The sequence below is a fragment of the Condylura cristata genome, unplaced genomic scaffold, assembly GCF_000260355.1.
Source record: "Condylura cristata isolate star-nosed mole 26May11 unplaced genomic scaffold, ConCri1.0 scaffold00019, whole genome shotgun sequence".
NCBI classification, from domain to species: Eukaryota; Metazoa; Chordata; class Mammalia; order Eulipotyphla; family Talpidae; genus Condylura; species Condylura cristata.
In genome coordinates, this window is record NW_004567120.1 from 29,525,761 (window position 1) to 29,546,448 (window position 20,688).

The window sequence follows — 20,688 nt, forward strand, 5'->3', positions numbered from 1 at the left end:
CTTTCTGAACACCGACAGTGAGCCAGGCCCTGTGCTAAGCCCTGGTGCTAGAACCCTCGAGCAAGTACTAAAGCTATGGTTCCAGCAGGGCGACACGGAAGTAAGGATCCAGCAGAGGAAGGTTGGGCAAATCTTCCTAGAGACAGGGACCGTCCCAGAGGCAGGGTGAGGCCACAGTGTGTATGCAGAGGTCTGCAGGGACGAGAATGCAGCTCAGGGAACCGGAAGAAGTTCCACATGTGGTGTGGGGAGAGAGACTTGAGAAAAGCCATGCACTCAGCGCCAGCCCTACTTCACATGTTCTCTGACCCACAGAGCTTTCTCCTTACACACACCCTCTCCCTTTCAAAAAAAAAAAAAAAACAGAATTTAATTTAGAAGAATCAGGTTTTATTGAGTGATGTGAACATTAAGAATTCGCCTATATGGTTGGAAAGTCACAAAGGACTCGATCATTCACTCTTATACGCACAGAGGAATTCTGTGAATACAAAATGTTCCTTTATCCATTCAAACAGCTGTCAGGGACAGCAAAGTACTTGTCTATTCCACTGAGGGGGGTTCAGTCTTCATGAATGTTGAATAATTTGGCTACTTCGTTGAGATCTTCATGTTGCTCCCCATCCTTGATGATCTGAGGGTGGGAGGATCAACAGGTCACCAACACAGTCTATGAGTGTGCCCCTGCCCCAAACTCCAAGTGAAAACAAGACATTCCTGAGCACGGCTGATGCCTTGTTCTGCACAGGCACAGCCTGACCCAGGAGGACAATACGGAGCAGGGCCCCGGATAAAAGCACAGGAGCACTTCCAGCTGACACTGCCCACCCTCGCCCAACAACTGGTGGACACCTACCTTCCTTGCAATGGGCATTCGGTTGAAGATGTTCCACAGCACGATGCCCACCACCACTTTGTCCCTGAGGTAGAAGATGACGCCTTTGCCGTAGTCCTCCCCTTGGGCAGGGGCCTGAGGAACTGCAGGATTGCTGGTAGGGATGGCGATTTCTGAGGCCTCGGACTCTGTCTCGCTCTCTGATCGGATACCAGTCCCTGTGGCCAACCCCCAAAACAAACAAAGTCAAAACCTCAGTTATTATGAGCTTGAGGAATTCTAGAAGGCAAGTATCTTTGGATACCTGCTTTGAGAGGATTTGTTTTTCAACAGCCTCTCAGTAAATGCTGGCTTTCTCCAGTCCCACTTTGCCAACAAAGCCCATGAAAGCTCCTCCTTGCCAGGCTGTGGGCACTGGGTCAAGGTGACCCACACTTCCCTCCCTCCCTTACAAGCCAATCTTCCATATGTGTTATGGATATTTCCTGGTAGCTGCACATCTTCAAAGTAGGAGACTTGCTCTTGTTCCCTGAGAAACATTCTAAGATGTAGTCCAGTCCAGCACCCACTTACCACGTACAGCTGTTCTAACCAAATGAGCTAAAATTAATGAAAGCAATTGTAAAACTCAGTTCCTCCTGTGTAGTAGCCATACTTCAAGGGCTATACAGCCACATGTGGCTAGTGGCTAAAGTACTGGACAGAGCAGAGACAGGCCACTGCCATCACTGCAGAAACTTCTAGCAGACAGTGCTGCTGGAGAGACCCTCTGGCCAAAGCAGAGGTTCGTTCTGTCTGAAAAAACCATCTTGGTGTTTCCTGCCAGTGGGGTGGTGGTAGCATGGGGAGGGGACTCCTGCCATCTGACAGCCACCAGGCTCCAAGTAACACTTACTGCCCAGTGGACAGAGCAGTGACCTGGAGCTCACCAGTCCCTAGGCCCCTCTCCTGGTCCACTTCCAGAATTAAGGGGTATGGACTCCACTTGGGGTACACAGGGAGACAACCTACATAGCTGTATAACGTCTTGCTTTCGCCTCCTTAAACAGCACTTGCCCTTGAAATACCTCTGACAAGGGGACACGGAGGTTAAAGAACATCAGCCAAGGTCATGGGAGGGAGAGAGAGCAGGCCTAGACTTAATGAAAGAGATGTGTGTGGGAGAGAAGCTCATTCCACAAGGTGCCTCCTGTGGAAAGCGGCCCTGCATTAAGACCTGCCAAGGGGACTGGCGGCGGCTCAGTTCTTCACTGCCCCGGACTGTGGAAGGTGGCAGGTCCTGTACTACGGCTCTTGGGATTAGCAGGTAGCAAAAAACACCAATAAAAACAGCACCTTAACAGTTCAGGGGCTTTCACCGTGCAGGCCCTATTCCCCAGACAGCAGAGGCACTGACCCAGCCACTGTCCGGGGTGGGTGGACAGACACCCACAATACCCCAGTCTGTGCTCCGACCAGGGTCCTCGAGGTTGCCAGCTCTCAGACCACTGAAAAGTGAGCACTTTGGGTCTGGTTTATTTTAAAACACAACCTGAAGCACGTGCTTTCCCTGACAGTTTCCTCTGATCAACACAGAAACCCCTTGTTCAGGAGAAGCTGGACCAGTGCTTCTCAACACTCTTCCAAGAGAAGTATGGGCTTCCTTACCGGACTGCTCTGTGGCCGATTTGGGGTTGTCTTGTGCAGTTGCTCTTGCGAAAACACCAACTGTGGGCAAACTACTGTCCACAAGACCAATAGCTTCATAGCCAACATCAGGACCTAAATCGCTCCTAGGGAAGGTGAGAAAAGAGCACGCTCTGTCAAGGGGCTGCCAGGAATGACGTGGCCGTACATGTTCCCTCAGACACCACGCTTTCATGCCAAGCAGAGAAGTCGGCATGTGCAACAAGAGAAACACAACACTGCCCGTTGCTCACGAGGGCACCCGGGGCAGCTGTGAGAAAGCAGCTCTTGCTTCCCCTCAGATGACAAAATGTGGAGCGCTCCACAGACCGCGGTCTGGGCGGGCATAAGGCGTTCATGCTGTTGCTCCACCCACCTCTGGGAGCATTTGGTTCCCCACATTCCCAGTGCCACTTCCGCTCAACCTAAAATGGCCCTTCTGAAGCTTTAACACGTGCTCCATGTGTATGGAATTCAGAACCTTGAAATACTTTACGGTTTCACTAACTGATGGCATTTTCCTCTTGGCCTCTGTCACTCAGAGTAGACTGTTTTCTACTCGGAGGCCCCTTCTTTTGGTCATTTGATTATAATTGCTCTTCTTGGAAAGCTTTCCTATCACCACCATGCCTTTCTTTATATACTGGGAACATGACCGAATGTTTGCAGCACAGACACGCCCTGGCTTTGTGATCATCTAGGCTGTGTGCACTGTTTTGTTTCTAGTGCTCTGTCTGCATTTTCTTATCTTTTTGGCTGCAGGAGCTCACTGGACTGGTCTCTTTCAGGGAACAGTCTACAATGACTCCTTGGATTCTGGTTCTGGGACCTAACTGATAACTGCATAGCGAGGGACTATTTTCTTAATTGTGTTATCTTTCAGGAGTTCACCCTGACATCCATCTGTTTTTGCCACCCACTCATATAATTGTAGGTGATCATCTAAAAAGTAGTCCCATCAGCTGAGAATCTCCCTAACAGGAATAGCTGAGAGGCTCCGGAAACCTTGATGTTTATGTATGGACCCCCCCCCACACACACACACACATCTTTTGAATCAACAAGACAAAAAAGCCTGGCCTGCCCCGGGATTTGGGATGCCCAAAGGCTAGCACCTTTCTCTTCAGAGAACTGCCTCTAGATGCCTGGGCTTTGAACTGATGATCCTGAGGGTGAGCTGTGAGCACACTGCCTTTCCTGTCAGTATGCTGGGCTCTTCAGGGTTAGCCACAAAGAACCAATTAAAATAGTCTGCCATCTAAACCCAAGAGTACACTCTTGAATCACCTACTAGAGCTGAAACTCTGCACTACTTTGCCAGAGAGCTGATGCATCTCCATTCATTCACCAAATGGAACCCTCTCCTCAGAGCTGCTGAGGGGCAGAATGCATGGGCATGAGATGGAATGATTTTCCCCTCTTTCTGAAGCTAGGTGACCTAACAAAGAGACCAAACCATAACTCCGATTCCAGTAATGCTGTTCCAACTAGTTAAGTCCTCAGGGCACAAAACTATTACCAGAACATTGACTGATGCCAGTACGGCTTAGCAGCTCCGGTCATATTTTCTCCAGCCAATCTTCCGCTCACAACAGCATGATCATGGTGCTCTACCCGCCTCCTACCCAGCTTTATATCGTAGAAGCATGCTGCATCTCCTGCCTTTGGATACAAATACATCACATGAGCACATGATAAACAAGCAAGTTAAAAACACAATATAAACTTTAGGGGCTCAAAAATATCTTGTGATGTTAACAAATCAGTATTTTTCATCTATCGGCCAGATTTACGCCTACACTGTCAAGAGAGTTGCAATTCCACTTTTTAAATACTATCTGTATTTCCACAGAACTAACCTATGTCTTCTGTGCTCCAGCTGACCCCTACTTACTCCTGCTCATTCTTCCCTGAGCAGAGACAGGGTATTTAATAGCTGTGATTTACACAACACTCTTTCCTACATCTGGAAACCAATTTTTAGCTGGAACTGCCTCTTACCTAGAATTGTTTTCCAAAAAGTGTTTGGTTATCCAGTTTTCATTCATTTGACAAATATTTGTGGAGTACTTAACACATACAAGGTCTTTACGTCATCTGCCTCGTTGAGATGCACCTGACAGGAACCCTGCCCACAGGGAGCGCGTTAGCTAGCTGAGGAGGCGCGGCATTGTTCTGTACTGCAGCGCAATGCAAGCGAGCAGTGGGCTGCTGGAGAGGTGCAAGTTAAGTGATCTCAGCATTCCAAGCAGAGATAGAGCCCCTGGCTGGAGGTGAAGAGGGCCAGCTTCGTGGTGTATGAGCTCTCTCTGTTCATCTTTGTGGCTATCCAGACTGGGGCTATGTCTCTCACCAAAGCAGCCTACAAGTCCAACACACATGAACCAGTGGCAAAATAAGCTATAAAATCCAATTAATGGAATATTATACAGTCATTAAAGTGTTTACAGGCTTGGGGGCAATGTGGAAAATATATTATAATGCTAAGTGAAAAGGAGGACATACATGTTCAGATACAGTCCACTTGCCATGGCAGTGTGCAACAACCAAAATCCTAAGCACACAAAAATGAAGGCAGGAGTGACACCAAAATCTCAAGGGTTGCTGCAGGGGTTTTGCCTGCCTCTACCGGTCTGTGCCTTCTACATTGGGTGTGTCTTGCTTGTCTCTGTCTTCTTGAGTTTGTATTGTTTCATGACAGGTTAGAAAAATCCAGTCAATTATATTCTTTAAAAAAATACAACTTTAGAGCCCTCCCTGGTGGTGCAGCGGGTTAAAGCACTGTACTAAGATTAAGCCACTTCCTCTTGAGTTCGATCCAGAGGAGATCCACATGGCGCGGCAGACCTCCCCTGACCAGCCCGCTGCTCCCCTCAGCAGTGTACTTCCTCAATCTGCCTGTTCTGCTCCCCACTCTGTCCCTGGTGAATCCTCTCACCCTCCACATCTCTGGCCTGTACCCCAGCTCTGTATGAATAAATAAATAAATCTTTAAAAAAAAACAAAAACAACTTTATAGAAAAAATACCCTTCAGTGCTCCTATGTCTTTAGTTAGTCAAACACAATCCACTTAGAATGAGCTAGCAATGGGGAAATGACCTCATGGTTCCTCCACACTACAGTCTTGTTTGTGTCATGACAGATTTTTTAAAACAGCTAAAAATAGTACTCAAGGAAAATGAAAATGGAGTAATTTTCCTTTCTAGACAATGTTCCACAGCTGCTCATGTTCAGGCAAAGGGAACAGCACGCAGCCTGAAAGCTGTGCCCGCACCTGCCAGGCTGAGGCCCACGACTGCCACCGGCTGCAGAAGCACAAGCGCTCTGGCCTGTGGTCACAAATGCTGCCCGTTCCTCTTCTACCAGTTCACAGAACGAGGCTGCCCCTCATCTTAATCTAGTGGTTTGCCTCCAAGCGCTCTGTAACCACGTGGTAAGCTGCTGGCCAGTCCAGGGCACTAGCAGGCAGACGTGCTCCAAGCTGGGACCAGCAACACTTACCACCCAGATGTTAGAGCGTGCTTGCAGCTCTGCGTTCACCCGGAAGCCTCCAAAATCAGAGTCTATCTCTAGTCCACCAGTCTTGGCCAACTCAACGTTGGGCTCCAGACCCACAGCTGCCACTATGTGGTCAGTTTCTACCTGAGGAGAAAAAGAAATCCTTCGTCACTGCAGTTTCCACATATGAAGGAAGGACCCACAACTGCATGCCTGGTGGTGAAGTTTTCAGGCTTCACAAAAAAAAAAACAAACAAAAAAACAGTTAACCTACCTCTGGTAGACAGATTTTAAGTTCTATTTTCTACGCTCCTCCTCCCCCAAATATTCCACACACAGATACCTCATATTGGCTAGGTAGAAACCAGGCACTTTTGTCAGGTGTCAGAAACCTGAGATACAGACAGCACGGGACTACGGGAAAGTTTCCCAGGTGCCAACCCTGACTCTTGATTCTCTATTTGAATGGAGGGATAGTTCATTCAGAAAATGATGATAGGTTAAGGGTGGCTACCAAGCAAAGAGAATCAATGGGTTTCAAGTAAAGGAGTAAGAGTGAATAGAGGGGTAGGGAGGGCCAGAAGGTTAGGGGCAGCCTGGCTTCCCCTCCTTACCTTCCGGCCATCTTTCAGCTTGATGAGTAACTTGCCACCGCTGACTCCAACAGACTGCACGATGGCATTAGGCATCACCTTAACCCCCTCTGTAAAGGCAAACGGGAGCTGTGGCTGGGCCCACAAGCCTGCCACCTTCCTGAAAGCAGAGAAGCTGACTAGATGTCCCCTGCCATACAAGCAGTAATCGTTAATATCTAGCAAGAACCAATGCCCACAGGTCATGTTCAACCCTTCTGGGAATATTGTAACAGGGTGGTCCCTAGGAAAAAGGGAATTCCAGGTTCCCTGCCCCACCCAGAAGGAGGGTGGAGTTGAGCAGAGAAAAAGGAGAGAAGAAAAGGAGAAGAGAAGAGAGAATGAAGCAGGATGGAGAACAAGGAAGAGACCTGAGGAAGCCACATGGAGCAGAAAGCATGTGATGAAGAAACCGGGCTTGTTTCCTGACCCTGGACTGGCTAAGGCAGATGTGGGTGAGAGACCTGGAGGGAGGTGACTATGGCAGTGTTTATATTGATTTTGATGTTGCTCTTTTCTTCTCAGACTTGTCTGGCCATTTCTGACCCTTTTCCATGGGTCCCGGCCAGAAGGTGCTTTAGTCTTGTGGCAGGCTTTCAGGCCTTGCTTTGGACCAATCTCTTTTGGGTGGACTTTTGCCCACGAGGGGATGGGTAACTTCAGGTGTTTGATTGAGAAGTTATATTCTTTGTGTTCCATATTGTATATTCACTGTATTAAAGTCCCTTTTCATTAAAGTTTTATATGTTTTGTCTTGTTGCGGCGGATGGCAGAACCCACTTAGAGCAGGCAGGTTTGGGGCTTCAGGGGTGTCCCTCTCCCCCTGTCCTGGAACAGATTTGCTGCCCTATAACAATATGGCATACAGACGCTGAACACCTACATAAACCTGGCTGGCTGGAGAAGAGAGGAAGCATTTTCTTTGTCTGGTGATATGGCTTATGTCAGTGGGTTTCCCAAAGAAGCAAACTTTGCCTGAGGCCTAACTCAAGGGAAGGAGCACACAAATGGAAAGAATCTCTACCTCGTCTGACTTTTTCCATGGTCCAGTTGCTGAGGTATTCAGGGAGGATCTTGCCCATATTTCCCTTCTCAGGGAAGAGCTGAATCACTTCTGTGCCCAAGGCTTGAGCTGAGAAGAAACAGTGGTTGAGCAGGAGACAAAAAAAAAATCTTAAGACAGGAAGAGAAACAAAAGGAGCAGCCGCAGCCGCTTACTGCACCCGAGGCAACACTGCCAGCCAGGCCGGAGCACCTGTTTGTGGGGCCTGGGGCCTAAAGGCTTGGTTGCTAGAGTTCCTTCATGAGGCAAATGCCATAGGACTGTTGTCCTGGGTTCCAACTCCACACTGTGAACTCAGTGTGCTTCTACCCTGGTATCCCCTCGGCCAGAGCCTGGAGCTCTCTGAATAGTAGCACCTTCCTGAGAAGATGCCCTGAGCTCACATAGCTGAAAAACAACAGTAAGAAATATGGCTGCCATGAAGGATGCATAATGGAACTCACTGATGGCTGGGAGCCACTCTGAGTGTGAAGGAGTCACTCATCATTCACATATACAGAGAGAAATTCAAAGATAAGTTCTGAGGCCCACATTGCCCTGACCATCTTAAGAACTCACTCTCCTTAATATTTTCTAAGGCCTGGCCTTAGAGGTTAGTGGCAAGGGAAGAACAAATCACTGGTTGCTCAGATGACAGCTTTTCTATCACTAAGGGATCCCTCACCAGTACAAGCTCCATGCTTAGTGTTTCACCAAAAACCTTAGCTAAATTCTTTCTGCTGATCCTGGCAAATACATCTCTGGAATTTGCGAGCACTGTGAAAAGCATGTAGTGTAAGACCAGAAAAAGAAAATCGAGGTCACGTCCCAGTACTCACCCTTTCTGCCAAGAGCACAGGCCAGTTCGCTACCAAGGAAGCCCCCGCCAATAATCGTAATCGACTTGACTTCCCGAGATATCTTCTCTAAGGTTCTAAAGTCTCCAATCTGCAGGATCACACAGGTTTAGTCCATTGATTCCCCAAAAGGGTACAGGATGATAATCAGAAAGATTTTCCTCTAAAGCTCTGACAGCAGTAATTTGCACACAAAAGCTTCTCTTTGTAGAAAGCAGCTGAATTAGTCTCTATGTTACTGATGTCAATTTCTTTCTCCACTGTAACACTCCTTCTGCAACAGTGGTTCTCAAGTGGGGGCAATTTTGCTCCCTTCTCCCCAGGGTACTTGGGGCCAAGTCTGGAGACATTTTTGGTGTCCAAACTGGCAGCAAGGAGGTGCTACTAGTCGGCAGAGGCCAGGGACGGGCTCGACATTCTGCAACGTGCAGGACAGCCCCATGGCAAACAATTATCCGGCCCCAAATGACAACGGTGCTGAGAGTGACAAAGGTGCTTCTTAGACTAGAAGAAGTCTGCGAATACCCACAAGAGTGGTTTTCATAAGCAGAGCACAGGGTCAAGAGGCAAAGCCCCCTTCCTTTTTCACTTTGGATACTATGGTTCTCCCCAAAGTGTCCACAACAGCACTTGCAATGAAAAACACCAAGAGGTTACAAGGAGTTCCAATGACTCAAATGTACCAGGAAAACAACTGTGGAAGAGCAATTGGAAGTAACTATAGCAAGCAGTAAAAACACCGAATGTATTTTTCTCCTAGGAGCTAACAACCCTTGAATGAGGTATTTGAGGTACAGGGAGAGGAAGTGTCTTGCTCAAGGGCAGATAATAAGGCTGTACAACAGCCATAAACAGGACTTGGATCTCCCCATTCCCAGGTGGGTACTCGGGACCACAAGATTATGCTCTCTCTTCAAAACCCACATGAGGACAACACTAGGCCATCACCTTTCTGAAAAGCGTTGTTCTACTTTTCACCTCTGCTCCAGCCCTGTCAATGGCAGACAGACTTCTTGGAGTGCCTCCTGGAAATAAGAGGCAGAAAACCCTTCAGCCCATAAAGCAGGATTAGGTCAACAGGCACCCCCATCTCCTACCCTCCACAAAGGTGGTGCCCGAGAGCACATGATCCTCCCATGCCAGTGCCACCATTCCATCGACAGGAAGTGATGGTTTTGTTTTCCTTCCACAGGTCTCACAACAGGGCTTTTTTCAATTTCCTGTGACAATCAGATTTGAGTCTCTCTTCCAAGGGTCCATCGGCCCCACAGATCCCCATCAGGCCGGTTCCTGCTCCCACCTGCTCTTCCAGTTTTGGCTGGGCATTCTCCAGATAGTTCCCTCCTGTGTGTAAGCAACTGCTTTGGCTCCTCCTGATTTCCAGTTGGAACTAGCAATATCACTTTGCGGACAGAAGGCAAGGGCTAAGCCACGCATACCTTCCCAGAAGGCAAAGGAAGGGGAATCCAGAAAGGTACTGTCTCAAGAAAAGAAACTGATTTCTGAGAGCCCAGTTCCAGTGCTCTTAACCTGAACTAAGGCTTTCTACTCTAAACCTGGATTGAGTTGTTTCAGGGAAGACACCACTGCCTCTAGAAACACTCACCTGTTGCAATCAGGCACTTCTCATAGGTTATCTGTGACCCGTCATTCAGCCTCACCGTGTTGCCTCTCACGTCCAGCTGCACTACCTTGGGCACACATGCAGGGAAAGATGGGATGTGAATTCACTTCCCAATTTTTTTTTGAGATACAGAAGAACACAGCATGAAATTCAATGTATTAAAGTGTGTAATTCGGTGGCATTTTAGTATATTCTTGAAGTGTATGACCATCACTCCTATCTAATTCCGGAACATTTCGATGCCCCCAAAAGGACCCCTATACCTATCAGCTGTCAGCCCAATGAAAAGAGTGACTTCTTGACCTAAGCTGGTTCTGAAGAAACTGTTTCTAAGTAACCATGGACACCACAATTTCAGGCACCTAGCTCCTTCCAAGAGGCATAACGTCCTGAGCAGGCAATGGCCGAGCAAGTCAACACAGTAAGAACATGGAGATGGGATGGACTTTTCTAGTTGGTTCTTTAGAACCCCGACTTCTTTGTTACCAACTCTTCAACATCCTCAACATTTTCTTTCTTTTTATTTTTAAAGGTTTATTTATACATGCAAGGACTGGGGTACAGGCCAGAGGAGCAAGGGCAGCAAGAGGCTTCACCAGAGACAGGGTGGGGAACCGAAAAGGCAGGTGTATGGAAACACACTGCTGAGGGGAGCAGCGGACAGGTCAGGAGAGGTCTGCTGCGCCATGTGGGTCAGCCCCGGGGCGGGGATCAAAATTATGGTACAGAGGCTGCAATAGCTTCACAGTGCTGTGCTTTAAAACAGCCTCAACTTTTTCACTGGATGCTTCTGTATTATCTACCATCAATGAAGCATCTCTCTTCCAGGGGAGGTGCGCCAGCACTCCTTCCTCACAAGGACAGGAGGAGGGGTTGGCACTTTCCAGAATCACTGAGGTTGCTGCGGCTGCTTCCAGATTCCTGTACCCTTACCCTCCCCCGGCAACTTCTATCCCTACGAACCACCACTCTGCAGCCACTTCCAGGCCCGTCGTCCTCATTCACAGAACACCTTGAAACTGGGCTCATCCTTTCCTCTGAGCCACATCCAGGATGTCCTTATCTCTTAAACCTCTATTTCTACCCCAGACACCCAACAATGAGGTCACAGCTTTCTCTCAGCCCCACTGTCAGCTCTGCTTGCTTTCAATTCTCTCAGCACCCAATGGGCAGTCTCATTCCAGCTAATCTGGGCCAACACCCCTAATTCCCTTGCACCCTACCACTCATGGTGAAGGGCTTGAGCTTTGGAGTCAGATGAACTGAACTGAACTGTCAGATGACTTTCCAGTGCTCATTAGCTGTGGGCATTCAGCCGAGGCATTTACCAAGCACCTCCATGCGCCAGGCACCGTGCAATGTGCCAGGGACACAAAGGTGAAAGAAACACACCTCCCTGCCTTCGCATCCAGTACCGAGACCGCTGTTTAGCAAGCACTGCACAGGAGAAGCACATATGACAGGTGCACCCCAGCCCAGGGCTCCCTGGAGGCAGTGATGGAAACTGAGCACGAATGGACGAGTGGCTTCTTTAGCTACCTTTGATTTGTGTGGGTTAAGTGAACTCTTCAATCCCATCCCACTACTTTGATCCCACATCACTCACTCAGTTAATCACACGATGTCCTGGCACAGACCCCATCCTTTCCTTACTCTCTCAGAACCCTCCTGTCAGTCACCCTTCCACTCAGGCCTCCCTCTCTGACACCTTATACCTTCAGCCATTCACATGCTGAAGTCTGGAAGTCGGGCGCATCCCCTTTGGGTCTCTGTCCTGCTCAAGCTTCTGTCCAAGTATCATCTCCCTTTTCTCATTTAAACTTTTCTGAAAGAGTAGTTTTTCCTCTTCCCCAGCTTTCCACTGATATGTGAACCACCAAACAGAGTGATTTCTTCCAAATCTTTGCTACCAGACCCCTCTGACGCAGTAAGACTGGAGCACATTATCCTTCGGAGTCTCTGAACTTGGCCGCGGGCTCTCCTCATAGTGTCCTCCACACGCCTTTCCCAGTCTGCGTTATGGATTACTCTTCTTAAACCTGCACCATAACTTCCGCTCCATCCTTGCCCCACTCTTTTTCTGTCTGCGTAAGTTCTCTGCGGGTGGTCTCCTTGATTCTTGTGGTTCCAGCCCCTACCCTATGCCAGTCCACGATTCCAGGGTCTCTAGTTGAGCCCAGAGTGGTCCCCCACAGTGGCAGTCATAACGCACTGCTCACAGGACATGACCACACAAACAGTCCCCTTCATACTTAACATTCCAAAACTAAACTTATCTTCCCCGTTATACTAGCTCTAGCTCGTGTGATGCCTTTCTCAGGTGGGGGACGCCCTCACTTGGACACAAAGTGGACATCAGAAAGTCACTGCTGCCTCTACCTTCTCCGTCACCTCCCACCTTGAACCAGTTACATCTGTCAAGCTGGCCTCCTCAGCCTGTTCTGCACTCTTCCTCGCCTGCCTACCCAGAAGCTATGATGATGCTATTCAGAGTTCGGGCTCTGGACTGGAATTCTGCAGTCAGACAGATCTGACTCCAGCACTTATTAACTGTATGATCGTGGGCAAATTAAGTTTTTTTATATATTCAATTTTTTTGATTGTAAGAGTTTTTTTTTTTTTTTAAAGATTTAATTATTTATGCATTCAAGAGCTGGGGTACAGGCTAGTGGTGTAAGTGGGAGTGGAGGAGTGAGAGGAGTCACCAGAGACAGAGTGGGGAGCAGAACAGGCAGATCTACTGAAATACACTGCTGAGGGGGGCGGCAGACCAGCGACAGGAGAGGTCTGCTGCACCATGTGCGTCACCCCCCTGGACGGGAACTGAACTTTTGCCAAAGCTTCACAGTGCTGCCCTTTAACCCGTTGCACCACCAGGGAGGGCCCAGTGTATAAGATCATTGTGAGGGTAAGATGAGATAACACACACGAAGCATCATCATCATCACTATCACTACTACCCTAATTCAGGTTCTCATTATCTCCCACCTGGACAAGTCCAACAGTCTGCAGAATAGTTTATTTGTAGTCTCATGCCCAGAAAGCCTTTCTCCTCACAGCCACCAGAGTGACTCTGTAACTTCAACTTTTTATATCCTCGGCTGAACACAACAGCTCCCAGTGCCCGTGGCTGAAGCGCAAGCTTGCTCGCATGACACAGGTCTCCGTGATTAGACCCCTGCATGACCCCTTCAGTTTCATTTCTTGCCTCCCTACCTTGTGTTTTCTGCCCTACTAACATGTAGCTGTGTGGGTTTCCTTCCACCAAACATGCCTGCTTACACCCTTATGCCCTGGCTTATGTTATTCTTTTTCACTTGGATGCTCTTCATTTTTCTCTAATCTAATGAATGCCTCTTCATTTGCAAGGATGAATGCCACCTCCTCCAGGAAGCCTGCTCTGAAGCCATCATTATTCAGGGCGTGCTTCCCAGTAATTCCCACAATACCTTCTGCATATCTTTCTTACTCTACATCTAGGTCTTAGGGTAATGTTCACGTTGCTGCCTAGCTCCTGGAGGGCAGGGCTTGTATATTATTTAGACACAAGGGATGCTTAATATATATTGTCTCGTTACCGGTCTGTACCTACCTTTTCTGCCTAACACTCCCCTGCAGCAGTGAATTCCCCCTGCCAAAGTGTCTGGCTTATGCTCTGGATCCCCACTACTTCCACCTTTGCTCCTTCTGATAACTACTCCCTCTCTATTGGAACTCTGCCATTTGTGTAGTACAAACACACTCTAGGACCTGCTATTAACACAACACAGCAAACCCGTGCTGGACCCCACAAACGCCCTCCCGTAACTGTCCCCACAGCAAGCACTCACCTGTATTTTCTATGCCAAGTATTTTACTATCCTGAATAATATACACTTTTCAATCTCAGCAATAATGCCAGAGAGGGCCCTCCCTGGTGGTGCAATGGGTTAAAATGCAGCACTATGAAGCTATCTGCAGCCACTGCAGCATGAGTTTAATCCCCAGCCAGGGAGCTGACCTACATGGCGCGGCAGACCTCTCCTGAGCAGCCTCTGCTCCCCTCTGCAGTGTAATTTAGTCCATCTACCGGTTCTGCTCCCCACTCTGTGTCTATTAAGTCCTCTCACCCATCACACCTCTGGCCTATATGCCAATTCTTGTATGCATAATTAAATAAATCTTTAAAAAACAATCCCAAAGAAATGGGAATGTGGAAAATAGGGAGGGAGCAGCTACAGGGTCACAGTCCCCAAGGATCTGACTTCTCTCAGAATGTTCAGCTGACACGTTTGTCTCGGCTTTGAGATTCAAGCTTTCCTCAGAAAAGACACACCAATGAGTGCAGACTGGCAATGTGAAACCTAAAATGATTCCATCCTCTGGTGAACGATCACGGCAGGATGGATGTGAATGGCAGTGGGGCAAGTCACCATAGTCGCGTCCACAGAGCATGGAGCCTGACCCAGGCAGCAGCGCACTAACTCACCTTCTTCCCCGTGAGGACGGCTACACCACCATTCTCAATGTGAGGCAGGTCCTGAGCAGACACGTAGAAAGAAGGTGGCTGGAAATAGATGCTGTACAGACAAGAGGGGAAATGCTACAGCACCTGGAGCTGCTATCAACTTCCCTTGTGTAGAACTGTTTCTATCATGAAAAATTTTAAGAACATTTTCCAAAGTAAGCCTCCGATACTACTCGATCTTGGTGGTGACTTACTTATATGGGGCTATGTCAGACACATGGTTCTCAACTAGGGCACTTCCAGTCCTGGGGAAATTTGGCAATGCCTGGAGACATTTTTGGCTGTAACAGTTTGGGGAAAGGGATGTTCTAGTGGGCAGAGTTCAGGGGTGTTGTTAAACTTCCTACAATGCACAGACCAGTCCCCACAACAGTTCTCCAGCTAACATGTCAACAGTGAGGAGGCTCAGAAATGCTGCTTTGGGTTTAGGTTCCTTGCAAAATCAGAACAAGAGTAGCACCCTAGGAGGCAGTCTTCACATGCACAGCCAAACACAAGCTGTAGAATGGTGCTGGCCTACACCAAGTCTAGCTCCTTCTGACTTTTCTACAAACAGCAGAAATTTCTGTGAGACACAAATTAAGGGATGGTTACATAGTTGGAAGTATGCATGTTGCTTGAGAACCAAACCTGACGGTGAGGTAAGAGAGGTGGGAGATTTGTAAAATTTAGTCCATTATCAAAGGGATTGCTAAGGAGGAAAAGATTCGAAATGAAAGATTATAGTACTGGAATCAAAGAGATATACAGAGTCCTTTAAAAGAAAAAGGCTTCTGCAGAAAAAAAAGGAAAAATACAGGATGATTTCTCTCATAGCAGGAATATAATGGAACAGGAGAGAAAATAATGATAATGATGAACAGCTATATACCAGAGACATTTTATGGGGGTACAGTGGGGAATGGGATCAAAACAGTGGGGGGAGGGAAATGCACTGGCCTATGGTGATGGCACATGGGTGATTTGGTGATGGGAAGCCCAAGGGGACTGCAACTGAGATGGAAAAATGCACAAAATGATGTAAAAATAAACTATTATAAAAGAAAAGAAAAAGAAAAAGGCTTCTGCACCCTTCATGCAAACATCTAATAGGAGGCTCTTTCTTAAAGAGTGTCCCCACTGTCACCCCCAATTCTGAGTGCCTGCTAGGGTATCAAAGCCAGTTCCACAGAAGAGCGCCTTCTCTCCTGCTCTTATGGGGCATGCCTAGGCAAGTGCAGACCAGTGATAACACAGGTTGGGCTGATTTTCCCTGAAGAAGTCTAATAGCAAAGGCCTTGGAAATAGTAGCACTAGTGCTTTGGCGGCCACTTCCCCTTAATTGTTGATCTGACAACAGAACCCAAGACTCTTGCCACTGTAGCCTGTCGCCTCCAAGCTCTACCAGGTGTGTATCCCGGCAGCTTCCAATGTGCAGCCATGTCACCCATTCCACACACTGCCTGGTACCTGCAAAGACTTGGCACCAGCGTCCTGTGCTTAGCTGAAGTTGCTAAGGCCCATTTTTACATAATTGAACACACCTTCTTTCTTTTCCATTCCATTGTCTGAATCGCAGGGTCTTTGTGACATTTGGATCATCTGAAAACCATAGTTCTTTTGAAAGAGGAGGTCGCATGTATGGCAGCTCAGTATCTTCTGACACAATTAGTACCTGCAGACACAAAATGACAACACTTATCAGAGTCACATGAGCGAACAGGAAGAAGTCAAAGTGTCCGCGATGGCTTCTAGCTTACAGACTACACTCTCTGCCAAGCATGACTGTGGGCACCTTACCCTGGCCCCAGGATCCCGAGCACGGATGGATCTGGCTGCAGCAAAAGCAGCAGTGCCTCCACCGATGATCAGGAAGGGAATGTGACTTGGTACCCGGACCTGAGGAACTGACTCTCCTTCTGGATCTGTAAGCGGCAGAGCAAAGGGGGGTGACTCATTTTAGTCTTAGGCGAGGCTTTGCTGCTATTTGAAAAGATCACCTGGCATTTTCCCCACTTCTGTATACAAACCTAGCAAAACACTGTGCCGATATTAAACTCAACAAATTCCACAGGAAAAGCCATATCCCTTCAGTTTACAAGCAAAAAATACTTCCCCCAAAGAGATGAATGATTTTGCCAAAGTCATTCACTCATTAAGTCTGTCAGAGTTTGAGCCTACCTTACATGCTTCGTTATTTCTAAAATACGTTAGAAAGTACATATGAGAACACATCTGCCCTTCCCATCAATTTCTTAGTCACCAACAGGAAAATATCAAGTTCAGTTTCACCTTTTATTAGCAATAAAGGGGGAAAACCCAGCAGGTCAACTGGGGCTTATTATACAATGTTCATGAATAAAAAGTTATTATTGATGAAAGCACTGTAAATTGCCCACCCAGAGTTGTGGGGGCTAATTAAAGGATTAAAACACTCCTCTCTGAAAAACCAAGCCAGTCACATGGGATGGAAATGACAGCTAGAGTTCCATTCTTTAGGAAAACAAATATATCTTTAACAACTCAAAACTCCAAAGACTCAATGGGAACAAACATACCGAAAGGTTTTTCTTAATGGGAAAAAAAAAAAGGCCAAAATCCCCTCATCTCTTTGCCAATAGTTTTCCACTCTAAGTTTGCCCTTTTTTATTGCCTTTTCAAAGCCTAATAAAAAGAACTAATCATAATCATTAATGTTACTCTCAAATCCAAATTCCAGTGGAGTGCTTGAACAAACTGCTCCCAGGAGCAGGGTAATATCTTACAATCTCACAGCTTCAGGGAGTCTACACAAAGCATTGTACCCGATCTGTTTATAATTTTCCCTTTGTACCCTGAGTTTCAAATCATACTCACCAGATAATGCTGCTATTTTCTGTTTTTCTTCTGGTGTCAGCCCTAATCCTGAAATCCGTTCATTGTATCTTTTTTTATCATTTTTCATGGTCTTGTAGGCCTGCAGACCCAAACATGGGGAAAATTAATTTCATTGTAGAGCTAGCTCATACAAGAAGTAACACCATGATCTCACAATTAAATGAGAAGCTTTTGTCTATATGAGGCTAGTTATTCTGTTAAAACTACTAAAGCAAACTATTCTCTTAAATAAAAAAATGAATATATACACATTTGGATACAATACAGGTAAGCAGATGAAAAGTTTGAGACTATGTAGGATACTAGCTATGAAACCAATTTGTATGGTCCTCAGTAAGAAGCTGTGACCTAAGGGCTCCTGGTAGATACGCCAATTGCTGTGGTTACTCAGATAATGGCCTGAAATGTGGCACCAGTAAGCAGTCTCACAGGGAAATTCATCTTTCCCTCATGGTCCATCTTTTATGACAATGGTGAATTTATTAAACATAATAAATTGAATTGCTTAAACATTTGCTGTATTTAAAATATGCTATCATCTCTTCCTTTCAAATTGAAGAATATGGTAGCATTGTGATTAGCTTTTTAAAAAAAACACACAGAGCCAGAGTAATTGGGAATTTTAAAAACAAAGTGGTAGGTAAGAATGACTTGTTTTATTTATAATATTTTTGCTATTTTGTATGCCTCAGGTTCAAGAACACAAAAATTTAAGTGACTTTATGTCAAATGAAGTCCCAGTTTGTTAACTAACTGCAGGAAATAATAAGGCCAATCAGAGGCGGTACCCTAAAACATGTTCTAGGCCAATTTCTATGACCCACAGCAGAACAACATGCTGCAAAAAGAAACCTGGATCCTGAGACCTGGACTTCACTTTTATCAATATGGCAACATCCAACATGGATTTCTAATCCAACATGGATGGATTAGAAAATTAAGAACCATTTGTTTGAAGAAAATGGTTGTTTCTTAAATTTACCACTAAATTCATCGAATTAATAAACTGAACTCAACCAGCATTAATTTCAGAAGAAGAGAAGTTTTTTTTTTTTTTAACCTTGGCATAGGATACAACAGTATAGTATTTACAAATACCTCCTATACCTTAGAAACATTTCTTCTTGAGAAAGGGACTTTTCCCAAAAAGAATGGTCTAATCTGGTCAACAAAATTGAAGAGAGAAATGAACTGGTGTCATGTTCATATTCATAGGGTATCCAAAAATAGCCTACGCCCTCTCACACCTAATGACTTCACACAAGAGGGAAAGAGCAGACCAAGAAATACCTTGGGGTTTAGTGGGGACAGGATAAAAATGAGATTTGTCATAGATTTATATACATATATCTATTTATATATTTAGCGTTTAAGTAAATATTCAGATATAAAAATATGTTCAGACATACTAAATAGAAATCTGCCTTTCACCCAAGTGTTTCTGCATTCCTACCCAGTTTAAACAATTTCCAATTAGTGACATGAACATGTCAGGTTAAGAAAAACTACAAATTTATGAAAATTAGTAGAGACAACTTTTCTAAACAGAAGTATTTACTCTGGTTTCAATGCTTTTCAAAGTTTGGGGAGGTTACATGAGGTTGTAAGGGTGGGTCCCTAATCTGATAGAGCTGGTACCCTTAGAAGAAAAGACCCCAGGGCTCCTGCTCTCTTTCCCCCTGGCCTTCTGCAAGTCAGGAAGAGAACCCATGCCAGAACCCAACTCGCTCACACCCTAATACCAGGTTTCCAGTATTCAAATTGTTGAGAAAATAAATTTCTCCTGTTTTAAGTCACCCTGTCTGTGGAATATTCTTATGGCAACCAGAACAGACCAGTACGAACACTAAATAACTTAGTCACATTTCATCACATCTGAACACTGATTTTTAAGTTAACAGCTATCATGAGGCTAATTTTCATTTCTGAGTAATAGAATCTAAGCCACCTCAGAGCAAGTTTTTAATGATTTAAAACCTAATATAAAACTATATAAAATAGTTCAGTAACAGTTACAGGAAGACAAAAGCTTATCATTTAACCTGAAACCACTGTAATACAGTAGGTTTATTATTACCAGTGTTGGATAAACACAGAGGGAAAGGAGGCATTTAACTGAATGGCTTGAGAGGAACTTGTACTTCACCGATATTTCTAAGGCCCTGTTCTGTGGCCTGGCATCAAGAGATTTGCCTGGCAGGCTTGGTGGAGGCCATCCAACTCTGGTAGAGCAACATAAACCAGAGGTTTAGCAGGTTTAAGTTGTTATCAACATTCAGAGGTGAACACTTTAAATCTATTTTTGAATGAATGGGGTGGAACTGATGGGGAAAGCTGAGCGCGCTGTGAAATGGAAAGTTATGGCTCAGAGGGTAGTGTCTGAATTATGAATGAGAGGCATTTAAAAAAGCAATCTACATGAATGTGTTAGCTTGTACCACTTCAGCCACTAGTTTGACCAAATTAGAGATTACAAAAGGGACACTGCCACAAAATTTACTTTGAAATGCAGACTGCGGCTAAGTGGAGGGAGAAGAGTGTAACTTCTATGGCGTTTGGGACCTCCTCAGAAGCACTCAATAAAATGCCTTTTCACAATAAAGTAGGGTTAATCAATGGTTTCCCACAAAACACAAAAATTACATTTTGCCTCAAATAATTGCAAATGGATGGTGGTCAAGTTACCTTTAATTTAATGTTTATTATTTGAGAATGTCTTGTTAGGTAAGCAGCACTAAAGCACAATATAGTTTAGCCTCACAGATTGGCAAAAGTTTCAAAGAACAAGTTGGTGATGTGGGTTTGTAATAATCACTCAATGCTGGCCATAGATACATAGGGCAGGACCGCAACAGTTTGAAGAATGACAGGTAAGGACTCCCTAGTGGCTGACAATGTCCCTTTAATAAATACCAAGGAAGCACATGCTGTGAATACTTCACTGTGGTCTAATGACCAAGTTTTCATTAGTGCCATAGTCTCACCCACCCTACCCCCCAAAATATATTTTAGTGTCAGCATCTTACATAATACACTCCTGCCCCAGTGACTGTTGCTCCTACAATTAAGAAGTACACTAGGCTGCTGCCATCTTTCCCAGAAGCACCTGTAGACGCTAGTGATCTAGAAGGGGGTCCTAGGTGATGACACTGCACAACTGTAGGCAAAGAT

General features: G+C 45.9%; 1 protein-coding gene across 2 annotated transcripts in view; it reads right to left on the bottom strand.

The window, feature by feature from the left end:
* Positions 1-368: 368 nt before the first annotated feature.
* Positions 369-20,688, bottom strand: part of AIFM1 (apoptosis-inducing factor, mitochondrion-associated, 1) — a 29,323-nt gene continuing 9,003 nt past the window's right edge. The window contains exons 2-16 of one of the 2 annotated variants that reach the window (XM_004685797.1): positions 20,544-20,674; positions 17,497-17,596; positions 16,441-16,565; positions 16,185-16,315; positions 14,623-14,713; positions 10,137-10,221; positions 9,479-9,555; positions 8,513-8,621; positions 7,656-7,763; positions 6,614-6,702; positions 6,003-6,143; positions 4,020-4,162; positions 2,483-2,607; positions 857-1,053; positions 369-634 (exon numbers count right to left, since the gene is read on the bottom strand). In XM_004685797.1, the coding sequence (XP_004685854.1) occupies positions 563-634; positions 857-1,053; positions 2,483-2,607; positions 4,020-4,162; positions 6,003-6,143; positions 6,614-6,702; positions 7,656-7,763; positions 8,513-8,621; positions 9,479-9,555; positions 10,137-10,221; positions 14,623-14,713; positions 16,185-16,315; positions 16,441-16,565; positions 17,497-17,596; positions 20,544-20,674 (1,724 nt within the window). In that variant the 3' untranslated portion in view covers positions 369-562. The remainder of the gene's footprint in view (positions 635-856; positions 1,054-2,482; positions 2,608-4,019; positions 4,163-6,002; positions 6,144-6,613; positions 6,703-7,655; positions 7,764-8,512; positions 8,622-9,478; positions 9,556-10,136; positions 10,222-14,622; positions 14,714-16,184; positions 16,316-16,440; positions 16,566-17,496; positions 17,597-20,543; positions 20,675-20,688) is intronic. The other variant, XM_004685796.1, reaches the window with a different exon arrangement.